The 17,996-nt window shown below is 42.6% G+C and overlaps 1 protein-coding gene across 1 annotated transcript in view; it reads right to left on the bottom strand.

Moving 5' to 3' along the window:
* The window catches only part of RHOJ (ras homolog family member J), a 151,319-nt gene extending 135,483 nt beyond the window's left edge, over nt 1–15,836 (bottom strand). Inside the window, exon 1 of the mRNA XM_073609782.1 lies at nt 15,519–15,836. Coding sequence (XP_073465883.1) covers nt 15,519–15,696 — 178 coding nt within the window. The 5' untranslated portion in view covers nt 15,697–15,836. The remainder of the gene's footprint in view (nt 1–15,518) is intronic.
* Nucleotides 15,837–17,996: the final 2,160 nt, after the last annotated feature.

Genomic DNA, 17,996 nt, shown 5'->3' on the forward strand with positions numbered 1-17,996 from the left:
CTATAGAGCAGCACTCATCCTGGGAGAGGGAGGGCCAATGCTTGGAGCCAATCAGGTGAGCTATGTGCACTGCCAAGATACATGCTAACAGAAGGAGAGAGCAGAGGGACGACTTCAATCGGTTTGTTATTGTTCTTTCATTGTCCATTCAGACATGGAGCAGGGAGCTTTGTTGCTTAAATATAGAGGAGAAAAGTCAAGTCTTTAGGCTAGTTGGAAAGTCTGGCAAAGCTCTGTAAATTTCAGCACTGAGTTAGTTAAAAATTGCTAACACTTTGGCAGTTAAAACAGAACAGATAGACTGTATATGTTTCAGCTGTGTACTTAGCTTTTTTCCTGAAACTCACAAACATTGCAAAGGGTATCTATTCACTGAGTAGCTTGCAGTTCAATATGCAGTAATTGTTCCTAGTTGACAGGCAACAAGAACATAAGTTCTGTTGGGGCAGGGACAGCAGTACCTATTGATTAGAAAGGGAGACTCTAATCCCGCGGGTGTGATTTCACAACAGATGTGGGTTGGAATTTTTGATCCCAGTTAGAGAAAACACTGATTTAATTGTTATCCAAGAATTTTCAACACAATGCCGTTAGGAGGATCAAACCCATTGTCTGGGTTCTCCCCGAAGCCATACAAAAGGTCAGGCAGGGGGGCATGAACCCAAAAGACGCTGGAAATTCTGACGTGATATATTTCCATCAATTGCGAGCGATCTAACCGATAAGGGTTTTATTACTATCATTCATTATAACAGCTGCTTAAATGCAAACTCTAACAACAATTTTCACTTTTTTGTTCTCTTTTGGTCTGCTGGATATACGTACCATTAAAAGTACTTTATTTTCTGACAAGTGCAAAATAAAAATAAAAATCCAGCTAGAAATCGTGTAAACTTCCTGTACTCTATGCACTGTTACCAGGTAGTATTGTTCCCTGCTATCTCTGTGAACTAAAAAAAAACCTCCCCCTATTATGTAGCACAAAGGGAGAAGACCGGGAGGTATCATAGAGTTCTAAGACTCTGTCCTTGAGTGACAAAGTTGCTCAGTATAGTTGTCACTTTAGGACAGGAATTGTGTTAATGGTAGAATTGCCAGGTAAAAATAAAGAAAACAAGTGTTATAAAAAGAAACGAATGCAGCCACCCCATAAAAGAACAATAAGCTGCAATGTTTGAGTTTGGATATTATTATTAATATGTTAATATTACCACTCATTATTACCTTGTTATTTCCACTCTTATGTTGCTACGTTCTATATTATAATTGTAAATTGAATCTATTGATTTGACATTATACGGCTAAAAGTATGTGGACACCCCTCCAAATGTTTGGGATATGCATTTCTGATTACTGTTAATGCTACAGCATACAAAGACATTTAGGCTGCTTTCACACCAACACGTTTTTTCATGCTTTTTGCGGAAACGCAGGACATTTTTTTAACATGAGTTCCCATGGAACACGTTCACATCAATGCATTTTCGTGCCTCTGCATTTTTGGAAAGGGTCAGGTACTTTTTTAAAACGCAAAACAGTGGTTTTCTTGCATTTTTGGTTCAATAGACTTCAATGGTGAAGCTGCAGAAAAGCATGTAGTGCTTTTTTACAGCAATGTGAGTTTTTAAATCTGCCTAAACAACAAATTCCCAGCCCCAAAAAAGCAAAAAAAACAAAAAAAAAAACGAGGAAAGCACAGCAAAAAGTACCGCAGAAAAGCTCAAAAGCAACATGCATAGATGTGCATCAGGCCTTAAAGCGGAGTTCCACCCAAAAATGGAACTTCCGCTTTAAGGGAAGGTGACCCCCTGACATGCCACATTTGGCATGTCATTTTTTTCATTACTACTGGTTATATATTGAATAGCAAACACATCATAACAAAGAAACAAAATATTCACAGAAGTATGAAGCATTCCCGAGAGAAAAGATGCTGAACAGGCTAAGCAACAAGGCTGTATATGTTTGTACAAGATGCAAAAAGGATGCTCGGGAATAAATCCAACCTTATCAGAGTAATGATGACATGTTTGTTTGTCTTAAACGGTCAGGCGGCTTTGTGACACCCCTGCCACTTTAGCAGGACAGTATCTACAGTGCGCCCACTTCCTTCTCATCTGACGGAAAAAGGTCATGAGATATAAAGGGAAATGGGATAGGAAGGAAGGATTAGAAGCCACAGATTTTTTTTATTTTGTCACGTCTGGTCAGCAGATATATTAAACAGAGGTTGCTTGGGTCACATTCAGGTCGGTGTTATACAAAATATTCCCTACGCAGCCTGGAAATTTTAATTTTGAATAAATTATGGTAAAGGCCAAATTGGCTAATCTGAGATTTTTTATAGTTTTGGATGGATACCAGTAGAGTGAATGACCCACACACTTCTTATATCTGGGGATTACAGTTGCAAAATATCCTTTCCAGAATTCACAATCACAACTCCATCCCCTACCTCCCCTGCTATAGCCATTAGAAACCTAAAGAGGTTGACCTGCCTATTCCACCTGATTATCCAGATAGTTTCAAAATCGCTTTCTTTAATTAGGATATTATGGATTATAACAAGGACAATAACATTGCCGGCAATACATACAATGATAACTTCATAACGCTTCTAAATGAATGGCACAGTGGATTAGAGATACATAATACTACAGCACAATAGAGTAAGCAGGAGAGGTGATCCTGAAATCTAGTGTTAGTTTAGGCCTCATGCACATGAGACGCTGTTAAACGCACGTTCAGAGGCAGTTGGACACTTTTTTCAACTGCCCCTGAACCCATTCAATGTTATCCTATGTGTCCATGTACACAGTCTCGTTTTTTGGCATTTTTAGGCAGTTGCGTTTAACCTCGTTTTTCCAGAAGCAAAAAAATGGGTTCAGACGCGAAAGTTTTCCAAGTTTCAGACGCCAAATGCGGCTAAACGCGGTACCGCGTTTAGCCGCGCTTGCGTTTATAAGTGTTTTTAAAGGAACATTTTATGACCTGACTTTGGGGCCCCATATCTTGGGGCCACTTGGTGCTAGGAACCCCAAATGTGGTGTGCTAACACAGTTAGACTAACACTATAACGTATCCAAATTTGGGGTTCCTAGTACCAAGTGGCCCCTGAGATATGGGGCCCCAAAGTGGGGTCACAAAATGTCATTCTCTGCTGCAGAAAAGTGCTTGACATTTTGTGATCTGACTTTGGGGCCCCATATCTCGGGGCCACTTGGAGCTATGGAGCTAGCACCAAGTGGTCATTCTCTGCTCTGCAGATGCTGATAGACGCAAACGCGGTAAAATACGGCAAAACGGGCGTTTCTAAATGCCGGTTTCAGCTTTTAAAAACATGTGTTCAGCAGAGTTTGCACCGGCATCTCGTGTGCATGAGGCCTTAAACTGAAACCCATGAATTTGGATGTTCTGAGCCAAATCTGAATTTCAGAGTTATTTCTGGTGGTTTGGTTTCTCAAAAGGGTCTGAACGCTGACTGTATTTGCCCTATATCTGCTTCTGCTCCTGTCTGGTTACCCCTAGCTTGACTGTCAGTGCAACCACTTCCTGTTCTTCTATCCAGGTACAATTTTTTGATAAGTGGATCAGGCTACTTGTGCACCTATGCCTACTAGTTTAAGTACCTTGCCACCCCAAGGTTCCTGCCACTTACCAGGCTTAAACTCTAAGTAATACCTTAGTATCCCTGGCACATCTACTGAAATAACCATCTTACACTACTCCTTACACTTACACTGCTGCTGGCCATATTCCTACTGCTGCTGTCTGAGCATGCCGCAACTGCTCCCAAGTTCCCAAAAATCGGTGGGAATATATTTTTTTCCCAGACTGGGTCCTAATTTTTTTATATTTGGTCCCATAATTTCATCAAGCAGGGTTATGCTTATTGCAGCTAGGAGTGTTTTTGTGTTGTGTACAGAAGTACTGTGAGCTCAGGCCAGCAGAGTACTATGAGTTCAAGCTAGCATGATGATGTACCTGCATTTTGTCTTTCAACCCGCAAGTGAGCTGCAGAGACGGAGGAGTTGCAGTGTAAAGATGAAGTCTAGGAAGGGTAAGCAATGCTTAAAAATCTTTTTGATGCCATAACATCAACCCATTTTGATGGGTGGGTGACAGTAAGGGGTTGCCTCTCTCCACTTCCTCTTTCTTTCAGAGGGTTACTCTTCACCCCACCCCTCTTCCCTGGCACATGGTTTGCCAACTTTCTGTTGCTCTGGATTTTGGCCACTAGTGGGGACCTTGTTCCCTGCCGAAAGCCCTGTTTTGGTACGGGCATTAGATAGCTAAGAGATTGAATCTGCGTAACTCTGAAGCTGGCAAACAGCTTCACGTGATCTTGACTCTTTCTCTTGGGTCAGTTTTTCCTGATTATTGTGGTCCTTCAGTCCTATCTAACCTGATCGTGGACTTAGTATGGTTTCATATTTCAGACACCATCTGAACTGCAACTTACAGTATATTGGTGATGTGTCTTTTCCCTATATATTTGTATCTTTTCTATGATATGTTGAACTTCTGTTTTGTAAATTTTGCATTCTTCGGATGTCAAATTAAAGCTTTTGTGGAATAATAACCTTTTTGGTTGGATTCGAAAACTACGCAGGAGCTCTTCAAGCGCACTCCAGCCAGGAATTTTTTTTTTTAAAGACTTGAGAAAAGTAAAGACTACTCTAATAAACAGTGCAAAACAGACATTGGTCTCAACAGAACACATTTGGAAGTTATGATGCTGCTGATATTAAGGTTAGATACAACATCCAATGCATTTCCAGCTTCTAAAGTCTTAGAAGGGCTTATAAAATGTATGGACCTGGGATGCCCAAACTCAATGAAAATATTATAAAAGTTAGGATGTTGCAGTAGTACAGTAGCTCTGTAGGTAGTGGAACAGCAACCTATGTTATGCCATTAACTGTAGGGCTACTGCACCTAATGACTGTCAACAAAATTATAACTTTTAATGTTTTTTCCATCAATCCCAATTATGCCAAGTCCATATATCTTTTAAGCCAGGGGTTCCCAGGTTCCCAGATTGAGGTCAGTTTTTTCATTAAAATCAAACAGCAATGGTCATATCTGTTATCTACACTGGTTACTGTGGGCTGCTTTCAAACTGATCTGCAGGTGTAGCACAGTGCACCTGCAGGTTACCTGCACTGAGCCATAGACTTCTGTTATTACCTGGGGTTTGGTGCACTTTCTAAAAGTGCACAAAAACTCCTGAATGCAGGAGTTTTGATGCGCTTTCAGAAAGTGCACCACACCTGCAGGATATGATAGAATTCTATGGCAAAGTGATGGTAACAAGACAGCCACAGGTGTACTTTGCTGCGCTCACAGCCTTAGGCCCCTTTCACATGACTGATCTGATCGGGTCCACCTGTCCATTCTTCAGTCTTCAGGTAGACCCAGTCGTACCCTCCATTCATCTGTATGGATCAGCAGATGTAAATGGACTTGTGTCCTTTTACAACTGCCTATCTCCACTCCAATCTGCTAAAAAAACAGAAAGGGATCCGTCCCCTTCTGTCTGGGTGGATCGGAGAGCCCATAGAGTAGAGCGGGCTGTGTCTGCGTCCGCTCTGCACTTGCAGAGTGGACACAGACTTGTTATTTTCCTGCTCTGCTCATTGTGGCCCACAAACAGTTATCAAGTCGCTTAAGTGGCCCTCGCTCTTCAAAAGGTTGGGCCACCTATTTTAAACCCTTCTAGGACTTTAGAAGTTGGAAATACAATGGATGTTATACCTTACCCTAATATTAAAATAATAAAAAACACCTTTGATTCTACGAACAATGGTATGGTGCTTTTCTTATATCTTTAACATTTAGATTTTACCCAGGGCACCCTTTTACTGGCACCTTGTTTTATACCAGAGCTAACGTAGCAGAAGATTCAGCGCCTCACATATCCTAAAGTAATAATAAGCAGACAGGTGTTCCTCATTTTACAAAAAAAAAAGTGTTTGTTGCAGTTTGATCTCACTAGACAGATTTCAGGCAGGAATTGAGGGGAAACGACCCCATTAGGGACACAGACCACAAATAACCTCACAAGGGTTTTATAGCTTTATCAATGCATCATAAGCAGTAAAAAGCTATGTGGGCTTTCACCTAAAGGTGTTTGCACATGCTTTCACTTTCCTATAAAATATTTTTGTGCACTCCACATCACTGCAGTATGCTTATTTAGCTTCCAGGTGTCTATGGTTCCCTCATCTTCTGCAAGCTTTTCCACGGCTCATTGCTTTATCTGACAGTGAGGTTGTTTCTGTGCTCCTTAGACAAATCACTGAGTCCTGACAGCGAGGACTTTATACAGAGCAGAAACATCCACTGTGTGTGACAGCACTGTGTGCTTAGGCTTAGAATTATGGAAAGGTTCAGTATGAGAAAGTAACATGCCAAATGTAGACTTTTCTTAAATAAGATTACCATATAGTAAGTGTACTTCTGTATCATTATTTGTTAAATTGCACCTCCAGCACTACGCTAATGTTTTATACACTGACCACACTCCTTCAAGATCCATGGTAATCTATCGGAGGCTTTACAGACTCTTTTGAAAACTCTCTGGCTGGTCCCTCAAGTCTTCTGTACACAGAGAAAAATCTGATTCATTCATATGAAGAAGCTGTCTAAAATTCACTCTATTGGAGTTAATGGGATTTTTTCTCTGCATGTGCAGAAGCGAAGGACCAGCCAAAAGTGTTTGAAGTGGCAGTTGTGTGGCTCCCTGTGGGCCTCACATCGTCAGTCTTGGAAGGGCATGGACAGATAAGTATTGAGGGGCTAACTAAAGGAATGACTATATGAAAATATAGTTATCCTTTAAAGTGATATAAAACCCAAAAACAATAGAAATTCATATATTGCAGCTTACCAATTCTTAAACATAATGGTTGCATTAGTTACATTTTTTAGACTTTTTTCCCTTTATTTTTACCTGGTGATCTTGTCACATACATTCCATTTTAGTTTATCTCCACTCTGGATGGAGGAAATGAAGACACCAATGGAGCAACATTTAGAGGCATTAAAAATGCACCAAAGCTGTGTTCTAGGAGAGGAGCTTATGAGCATAACTGGTGCATGTATAAGAGTAAATGTATTCCAGTGGCCAGAATAATATTCTGGCCAGTAGAATGCATTCACGCTCAACGTCATATGCACACATGTGAACACATATACATGCCTGATGTTAGTTAGTTTTTATGCCAAGCATTTTTGGGGCATATATTAATTTTCTGTTGTCAAACAACTCTATTGTGTGAAGAATATTGTACCAACTCCGATATTGTAACCCATCCCCTCCTTACTTCTTTTTTTCTAAAAAATAAAAGACAAAAAAAAAAAAAAACACAAGAGATAATACTATTGTAATAGGAATGCTAAAAACTCTGTAGGTTATATTCTTTAAATATGAAAAATAAGTATGTCACATGGAGCATAAAATACCACATCCTGCAAGTGACAATTAGTCAGTCACAACTAGTAGTATATTTAATTGAGGTGTTTACAGAATATAGCTCTTCTCATCAAGAAAATAAGTATAAGAGCCATTAAACACTTTGGCTTTTGAAAAAAACAAAAAAACAAACATATATAATTATAGAGCACTCTACTTTTCTTTCATCATCCTCTGTTCCCAGCCCATTTACTATAACGATCTTGCTCTTGATGTTGAACCACAACCCCATCCCCACCATTTCCTCCTGCATCCAGTGATTGACTATTATGCCCCGTACACACGGTCGGACTTTGTTCGGACATTCCGACAACAAAATCCTAGGATTTTTTCCGAAGGATGTTGGCTCAAACTTGTCTTGCATACACACGGTCACACAAAGTTGTCGGAAAATCCGATCGTTCTAAACGCGGTGACGTAAAACACTAACGTCGGGACTATAAACGGGGCAGTGGCCAATATCATATCTCTCCACCCCTCAACTCACTCCATCAGTCTCCTCACGCATCACTAACTTACTAACCGACATATCTGTATGGATGTCACACCACTTCCTCAAACTCAACTTGTCCAAAACCGAGCTTATAATATTTCCTCCCCCACGTGCCTCTTCCCCTGACTTCTCTGTGAAGAGCAATGGCAAAACCATCCACCCGTCCCCACATGTCAGGGTGCTTGGTGTTATCCTAGATTCTGAACTCTCCTTTCAGCCCCACATCCAATCACTTTCCAAAGCTTGCCGCCTCAACCTCCGCAACATCTCTAAACTACGTCCCTTTCTAACCAGTGAAACTACAAAGCTCCTGATTCACTCCCTGGTTATCTCTCGCCTTGACTACTGCAACTCACTCCTCATTGGCTTACCTTTAAATAGACTATCCCCCCTTCAGTCCATCATGAATGCTGCTGCCAGACTCATCCACCTTACAAACCGATCAGTGTCTGCTACCCCTCTCTGCCAATCCCTCCATTGGCTACCACTCGCCCAACAAATTAAATTCAAAATACTAACAATAAGTTACAAAGCCATCCACAACTGTGCCCCCAGCTACATCACTAACCTAGTCTCAAAATACCAACCTAAACGCCATCTCCGTTCCTCCCAAGATCTCCTGCTCTCTAGCTCCCTCATCACCTCCTCCCATATCCGCCTCCAGGACTTCTCCCGAGCCTCACCCATCCTCTGGAATTCCCTACCCCAATCTGTCAGACTGTCTCCAAATTTATCCACTTTTAGGCGATCCCTGAAAACTTTCCTCTTCAGAGAAGCCTATCCTGCCTCCATCTAACAACTGCATTATTTTCTCCATTAGCTCATCCCCCACAGCTATTACCCTTTTGTATAACTTGACCCTCCCTCCTAGATTGTAAGCTCTAACGAGCAGGGCCCTCTGATTCCTCCTGTATTGAATTGTATTGTACTTGTACTGTCTGCCCTAATGTTGTTGTAAAGCGCTGCGTAAACTGTCGGCGCTATATAAATCCTGTATAATAATAATAATAATAATAATAGCTTTCATCTCTTTATTTATTCTGAGCATGCGTGGCACTTTGTCCGTCGGATTTGTGTACACACGATTGGAATTTCCGACAACGGATTTTGTTGTCGGAAAATTTTATCTCCTGCTCTCCAACTTTGTGTGTCGGAAAATCCGATGAAAAAAGTCCGATGGAGCCCACACACGGTCGGAATTTCCGACAACACGCAACCGTGTGTACGGGGCATAAGAGCTAGAGAGGGGACATGGGAAATTTTGGACCAAGGAGACATCCAGTGGAGAGTGTTAGGGGTGAAAGTAGCATTATTCCCAAAAACAATACAGCTAAATATCACCCTATCTTTGAGCACATACTGTATGTGCTGGATACAATCTATTCATTATTTAGTTCTAAATTATAATACACATAGTAGACACTCTTTTTCATTTCGGTTTAATATTCTTTTCTGTGAATTTTAGAGAATTTTGAACAAAAGGCAGACATACTGCTTGTGCATTTGACCAGAGAAGACCAGCCTTTTGGATCACTCACAGAGGTGTACAAAGTAAACGCAAGCTGGTGACATCAGTATTGGTTATTGACCTGAAATTGGTCGAGCACTGATCACCTTAACTCTTTTGTAGAGACTAGACTGAGAACTTTTTTTGGTCCATGATGTACCACAATTGTTCTAGTGTTGCTTTTGGAATCAGGGAGGGAGAAAACAAATTGGAAGAAATATGGTGGTGGAGAAGATGTGGTAGAGTACATTGTGATGATGAGAGCTGTAGCTTACTTGTGCAGAACAGATCAGAAAATATAATGAAAAACATCAAAACATCAGGAAACATAGTAACATCATGACTACATATAGAACATGTAAGCAGAATGAACATTAGAAGTGGTCCCAAATGGTATCCATGCACCTGGGCTCTCTCCTCCATCACTGTAATGAACCATTCATACTCTGTTTAATTTGAGTGGCAAAAAGGTAACTCCTAATTCTAGAAAGTTATCCACTGTTGGTACCACTCCAGGTGGAAAGCGGGGCTGCGCTTACCAGGCCACGGGTGCCCAGACCAGCAATAGGATTAATTTCTTCCCTTACTACACATGGCAAAGATTAGGGGGAACTCAGCTTTTTTGCCACAGTAGCATGGCTTATAATGCATAATCTCTCTTGTTGGACATATCTCTTCCCATGATCATAGGGAACCCTGAACAGAACAAGAGAGAAATGCATAAACAGGAGTTATGTCTGGCATTTTAAGCCATACGATTGCTACAATAAAGTTGATTGCGTAAAAAAGGACTTCAGAAAAAGTGTGACATTCGCTGTCCCCGAAATAATATTTTTTTATCTCAGATGTCCAGACAAAAAAAACAATTTTGAATAATTCTTTAAATGGTAACTTAAACTTTTAGTCAAGCCATTCAAGGTTTTAAGCTGACCTCACACATTACAATCCGATTGTATCATTTTTATGCAAACTTCTTCAGATTTTCTAACAACTGTGTAGCGTGAGGGCCTATGTAAACAGTCCATTCAGGTTAACCCCTTTACAAAACATATGTGCAGCATCAAAATAGTGGGCTTTAATGCCCACATGCCATACAAATGCTTTGATGGGTGGCTGAGGTTTATGTGCTGAGAGCATGCTCACTGCAGCAAAGACAGCTCTCTGTCCAAGCTATGGTTCGGTAGCCTTCGGAACCGGCTTCTGATCATGTGACCACTTTGACTATGGTCACATGATTGCTGATCCTTCCTGCCCCAGGGTACTCCAAACTATTTAAAGGAACGCTAGGGCAGGTGGGAAGGGGTTAAATAAATCTACGTAGGTGCTTGCACTAAATAGTTGTTGGGAAGTCTAAAGCAGATTGTGCAGTTGGATTGTACTGTATTGTGATCAGCTTTACCAGTTGATTTTTAAGACCATGTATTTGTATTTATTGCTCATGGTGCTTTTCTTATGTATTGCTATATGATGCATCTGCATGTGTTAATGAATATATTTGTATGGTATTCATACTGTGGTATTTAAAGAAAAAAAAATCCCCTCCGGGTGATCAGTGTACATTCTGAGGAAAGTTGCAGTGTCTGCATTCCTTTAAAAACCTTTCATCCTTTGGGTGTATCTCACCAAAATCTGAATTCTTATTACAGGGGATGCTTGAAGTTCTATTTGTATCTTAGTGCAGACTTCTGAAAATTTGTGAAACAATCACACAAGCAGGAAATTACATTTTTTGGGGACATTGTGTCCATCAACGGTGTACAGAACACCTCCAGGTAGCCATATTACATTGCGTTTTACAGAAAATTACAGCTGCTGCAGATTAAAAAGGAAAAGTTATTTTTAATAACAATAAATTACAATAGGGATTGTGTAGCAATTGCATATACTGTACATTTTTTTTATTTGCTACAGTTTTTTCCCCACGAAAGTGGAGTCATCCTTTAAACATCAGCTACAGTCTTTTTTTGCACATATTTTACATATTTTAAGCTTTTTTAAACTTTAAATGAATGTAATTTTTAATAACACTTTTACATTATTATTATATTTTCTTGGTGTAATATACACATTCTTTACATTTCCTAAAGCCCAATTCCAGGTCTCCTGCCCCCTGGAGCTCCCCACCTCTTGTATTTGCCTTTTGTCTGGTAACCTGACACAGAGTTTTCTCCACCTATTCTGGGCGGCTCTCAATGACGATGTCAGCGCTGCATCATTGTACTGCATGCACTGTTTCAGTGGTGACCAGCAGAGGCACCGCCCCCCCCAATCGCCATGCGCCAGCCCCTAATCTATATGTAGGGCGTCGGACGCATAGATTTCTATGAGGTTTTTTTTTTGAAGCACACGATTAGAGCCTGAGCCTAATTAGCTTCAAAAAGGTTGTCACCCACTTGTGATATTAGTGAATCAAAATTCGCTATTGTCTTCCTGCTTCTCCTTCCGGCCAATCAGGAAAGGAAGTGGGTCCTAAGACCAGATTGGCCGGAAGGAGAAGCGACTGGATTGGTTAGGATGAGAAGCCAGGGAAGCCCTGCACGACCTGGATGGGGTAAGTGCGGCTGGGCAAGTGAGCGGGTTTGTTTGCCCCCCAATCAAGTCAATCAAGTCCAACCTATGTGTGTGATTATATGTCAGTATTACATTGTATATCCCTGTATGTTGTGGTCGTTCAGGTGCTTATCTAATAGTTTCTTGAAACTATTGATGCCCCCCGCTGAGACCACCACCTGTGGAAGGGAATTCCACATCCTTGCCGCTCTTACAGTAAAGAACCCTCTACATAGTTTAAGGTTAAACCTCTTTTCTTCTAATATTAATGAGTGGCCACGAGTCTTGTTAAGCTCCCTTCCGCAAAAAAAGTTTTATTTCTATTGTGGGGTCACCAGTACAGTATTTGTAAATTGAAATCATATCCCCTCTCAAGCGTCTCTTCTCCAGAGAGAATAAGTTCAGTGCTCGCAACCTTTCTTCATAACTGGCGGAAAATAGGGTTACTAAAAAGTACCAAGAGTCGGACTTTAAAGGCATAGAAACAATGGGGAAGTAACGCAAATAAAGTTTATTGAAAAAAGTACATGGTATAATCACAGTGTTCAAAAAGATTAAAAATCATATAAAATGATACAGCTTGTACAATGAGCCCTTGTGCGTCTACGCGTTTCGCCGTTAGGCTTCAGAACACGATCAAGGTTCAGAGACGTAACAAAGAAAAGAAAAGGGAGTCTCACTATCTTAGGGTGGACTAGGCCTCATGTACATATCTCCAATAGCCGGAAGATTTCCAAAAATGTGGAATGCTTCTGGCAAGCTGTGAGAAGGTAGACAGCGCGCAGCTGATTCTAGTAGTAAGTAAGTTTTAGATGTTACTATAGCAGGTGCGTCTCATATAAAACAGTAGTGATAACCAACAAAAGGATATCGCTGGAACATCCAGGGTCCAATATGGAGAAGCACTTAGTAAGGCTAGCGGCATATAGTACAGCCTAACTAGCCTAAACCGCCCATAGGGAACAGATATAGATGTAGAGACGTACAGGTATACCCCTGGGAGACAGCCTGGTGCTGGTGCTGAGTTACTTTTTAGTACCCCTATTTTCCCCCTTCAATTTGCGGATGTAGCATTGTGAGTGCTTTCCTTCTTATTCTCCATTTCTTCATAACCTGGTGGTGGGCCATGGTGCTCTACACTTACAGGAAGTGGGTTGAAAGATGCTGGGTGCCATGCCACCTGAGAGAAGACTGGCACTGGAGGATGACTGGAGGGGAGAGTCCGCAGGGGACCATGCTGAAAACGCTGCATATTTGCGCTGCATATTTGTATTTTTACTGAAACATGGATACTACAATATAAAATAAAATGCAACATTTTATATAACACAAATGTAAATTTATATTATGTAACACAACTACAAAATAAAACGCTGGAATTTGGCTTCAAGCAGTCTTCCTAAAGTGAGATAGCACAATAGTTCAATTGTTAGCGCTTCTGCCTCACAGCATTGAGGTCATCAAATCAAATCCCAACCATGACACAACCTGCATGGAGTTTGCATGTTGTCCCTGTGCTTGCGTGGATTTGATCCGAATACTCTGAATTGTTCCCGCACTCCACAGACATGCTGGAAGGTTAAAGCCAAACTTCACTCAAAAGGGGAAGATCTGCTATTCCTCCTCCCTAATAGGGGGGTATCTGGTTGTCACAGGTACCTGCTTCCACTTCTGGTGGGATTGATGCATCGATCCGTGTTCAGCCCCTCTCCTTCCCCTGCAGGCTTCTGCAACACGTCAGAAGTCCCAGAAAGCTGCAGGACCTATCAGATAGCGCAGCCCAGCTCCCGCATGTGCAGTCAGCAGCCGGGCTGTGAAGTCGCAAGCAGTCACAGCCGAATGCCCACATTTAATATGCTGGTGCCAGGGACTGAAGCCCAATGAAGAAGCCAGTGGGGTGAAGACAGATTCTATAACAGGTGAGTGTCCGATTTTTAAAAGTTAGCAGCTACAATTTTTTTTTTTAATTTTTCAAAAGACGATTGAAGAACAGCTTTAACTGGATCCTGTCTAAATTGGCCCTAGTATGCAGGGCCACTGACAAGACAGTATAGCCTGCCCTCCTGTACTGGGCACAGGCCCCATCAGTTCAAAAGGGGGGCCCAGGCACCTGCTGGGGTCCTATTGCAGACACCAATCCTCCTCTGCCTCCCCCTGCAGTGTTCAAGCTTCTCCTCCTTTTTCTCCCTCTGGCTGCGCTGCAGAGGGATTGATTCTAGCACATGCGCTGCTACTATCTGTCCAGGCCCCCCTGTTTGCCCCTTTCCCCCCGCAGTGCTTCCGACTTCACTCCTCTCCCGCCAGCAGGCTGCTACAGGCAGATGGAAGTTTCAGAATGGAGAGCGGGGGAAGGGGCTGGTAAATATGTCATTTTCTGGCCCCTCCCTTTCCTGAATGAACATAGTGAGTGACCAGTACCACTCACTCCTATGTCCATCACTGAAGCATAGTAAATAGAATTTGCTACGCTTCAGTTTGTGAATGAGCAGGAAGCCTTATGCCCTGTACACACGATCGGACATTGATCAGACATTCTGACAACAAAATCCATGGATTTTTTCAGACGGATGTTGGCTCAAACTTGTCTTGCATACACACGGTTGCACAAAGTTGTCGGAAAATCCGATCGTTCTGAACGCAGTGACGTAAAACACGTACGTCGGGACTATAAATGGGGCAGTAGCCAATAGCTTTCGCCTCTTAATCTATTCTGAGCATGCGTGGCACTTTGTGTGTCGGATTTGTGTACACACGATCGGAATTTAATCGATTGGATTTTGTTGTCAGAAAATTTTATAGCCTGCTCTCAAATTCCGACGGAAAAAGTCCGATGGAGCCCACAGGCGATCGGAATTTCAGACAACACAATCCGATCGCACTTTTTCTGACCGTGTGTACAGGGCATTAGAGTGCTTCCTATTCATCTGTGCAGCTGAGGTTGCAGAGAAAGGAACTGATGTCCTCAGTCACTTTGGGCCGGGGGGCCTGTCAGGTAGGCTGTACGGGGCCCCATGATTTCTAACAGCAGCCCTAATAGTATGTATGCATGTGAGATAGAGGACCCAAGATTGTTATCTCCTTGAGGGTAGGGACAGATATGAATGTACAATATACTGTATGTAAAGTGCTGTAAAAATAGGTGGCACTATATAAATACCTGAAATACACAAATATTAGAAAGCAGTAAAAAGCATTAAAAAGCAATAATATAACTACTAAGAAGACAGCGCAGCATTTACACACGATGAATAAATACAGCTCCCCCGACGTACATAGATTTATAAATTAGACATAAAAACAATGTTTTTAAGCAATAAACACGCATTGACAAGGTTATGTCCACGAAACTGACCCCACTAAACACACATAGATACGTGTACTTAGCGGGGTCAGCTCAGAGGAAATAACCTTATCAATAAGTTTTTTTTTATTTCTTTGGTTAAAAACTAGCCAGAAGACAATACAGATTCCCTTAAAGTACAGCGACTTACCTGCATAGTGGTCAAACACAGTAGGCAAGTACTGCTCAGGAAAGGCGTCATTTGCGTAACTCATCACCAGACAAGTTTTCCCGACAGCCCCATCTCCGACCACCACACACTTCAGCATCCTCTTCATGCTGTTCATGCTGCCAGACCCCGCGCTGTCAATTTCGTCTCTCCCATCCATCTCCGGCTGCCGCAGGCGCCTCTCTGAGTCCACAAAAGAAGAAACGAATGAACGCAGAGATCCAAGTTTTTTTTTGTTTTTTTTTTTCTAATGCCCCCTTGAGAGACTGCAGATCAGGAAATCATTATATACTGCACATTCTGTTGCAATATCCTCTAACGATCATACTTCGCTGGATGGTGCTGCATTTTTCAGGCAGATGCTGAGACCCCTCATCTCTACAGTTCACAGACTTTCCCTCGTTCTGACACACACACACACGGCGCTCAGTGTTTGTGCATCACAGCGGGGGAATTAAACGCTTGGACGTCACTTGTCTCTGCAATAGGCTGACCACAAAAATCACAGCTTGCTGCTTATCCACCCCCAGCCTCCACTTGTCTCCAGCATCTACTATGGAAGAGAGAGCACAAGGCTTTTTTTTTTTTTTTTCTAAAGTGATTTTTTTTTTTTTTAATCTTTCTTTCTTGGGCTTGCTCAGTGTCAGGAAATCATGGGTTTCCTGCTGAATTCCATATTAGGATCAGTGGGCTGGTGAACTGTAGGAAACAATGGGAGCTCTGTGTGTGTTTGCACTGTACAGGAACTTTGCCAGGACTTGGAGTTAGAAAAACACTAGAGGTCCCACTGCAGGCTCGGAGTTAGACTTCCTCCTTCTTATCCTGGCTGGAGAGAGACTAATGATGTCACTGCAGTCCTCTAATCACACTGTTAGAACAGCAAAAGGCGCAGAGCTGAAAGGAGCAGACCCCTTGAACTGCTTTGTTTCCATACGCCGACTGCATCGATGATGCTAAAAAAGCACGCTGGCCTAATAAAAAAAAAGCAGGATATGGTCTTAGGGTGAAGCAATAGACTTGCTTTAGTCCCCCCCCCCCCCTCCCCTCCCCGGAATCATTTACTTTTTGATCATTACCCCAGCTGCTTCATTCAGCACTAGAAGTCGAAGTAAATACGTGGAATTTCTGGGGGTGTCAGCAGGGGCGTTGCTAGGGGGTGGCTTTTGAGGCTATAGCCCCGAATCTGAGGCCAATAGCCCCGAGTCTCTGCAGGGGTCTCCAAGGGGAGGGGAGGCTCTCTGGGGACCCTTATGTAAGTGGGGGGCTCTCTGGGGACCCTGATGTAAGGGAGAGGCTCTCTTGGGACCCTGATTTTAAGGCCTAGGCTCTCTAGGGACCCAGATTTAAGGGGGAGGCTCTCTGGGGACCCTAATGTAAGGGGGCCTCTCTGGGAACCCTGATGTAAGTGGGGGGGCCCTCTGGGTACCCTGATGGAAGGGGGAGGCTCTCTGAGGACTCTGATGTAAGGAGGAGGCTCTCTGGGGACCCTGATGTAAGGTGATGTAAGGGGGGGCTCTCTGGGGACCCTGATGTAAGCGGGGGGCTCTCTGGGGATATATATACACCCACACGTATATTACAGTATATACATGTGTATGCCCGCCCAAGCGTATGACTTTCTTTACTACGCTGCTATGGGCTCTAGCCCCAGATCTTTTGTAGACCTAGCAACGCCCCTGGGTGTCAGTAACTCAATGCGACAGTATTGGGCTAATGAGTGGGAATCCATAGCCTTGTGTAAAGCTGGCCATACGCTAGTAGATATTTGGAGGAACATTCGTGAAAAAAATATTTTTTTTGTTGGTTTTTAACCATTCGATTTTGCAATGAATGTACACTATATTACCAAAAGGTATTAGGACGCCTGCCTTTACACGCAGATGAACTTTAATGGCATCCCAGTCTTAATCCGTAGGGTTCAATATTGAGTTGGCCCACCCTTTGCAGCTATAACAGCTTCAACTCTTCTGGGAAGGTTGTCCACAAGGTTTAGGAGTGTGTCTATAGGAAGGTTTAACTATTCTTTCAGAAACGCATTTGTGGGGTCAGGCTCTGATGTTGGGGAGGAGGCCTGGCCCGCAATCTCCGCTCTAATTTATCCCAAAGGTGTTCTATTAGGTCAAGTTCCTCCACTGTGCCCTGGTGGAGGGGGATTATGGTGTTGGGTTGTTTTTCAGGGGTTGGGCTGGGCCCCTTAGTTCCAGTGAAGGGAACTCTTAAGGCGTCAGCATACCAAGACATTTTGGACATTTCATGCTTCCAACTTTATGGGAACAGTTTAGGGATGGCCCCTTCCTGTTCCATCATGACTGCGCACCAGTACACAAAGCAAGATCCATAAAGATATGAATGAGCGAGTTTGGGGTGGAGGAACTTAAATGGCCTGCACAGAGTCCTGACCTCAACCCGATAGAACACCTTTGGGATGAAGAGGAGCTGCAAAAGGTGGGGCAACTCAAT

The sequence above is a fragment of the Aquarana catesbeiana genome, linkage group LG13 (assembly GCF_042186555.1).
Source record: "Aquarana catesbeiana isolate 2022-GZ linkage group LG13, ASM4218655v1, whole genome shotgun sequence".
NCBI lineage: Eukaryota > Metazoa > Chordata > Amphibia > Anura > Ranidae > Aquarana > Aquarana catesbeiana.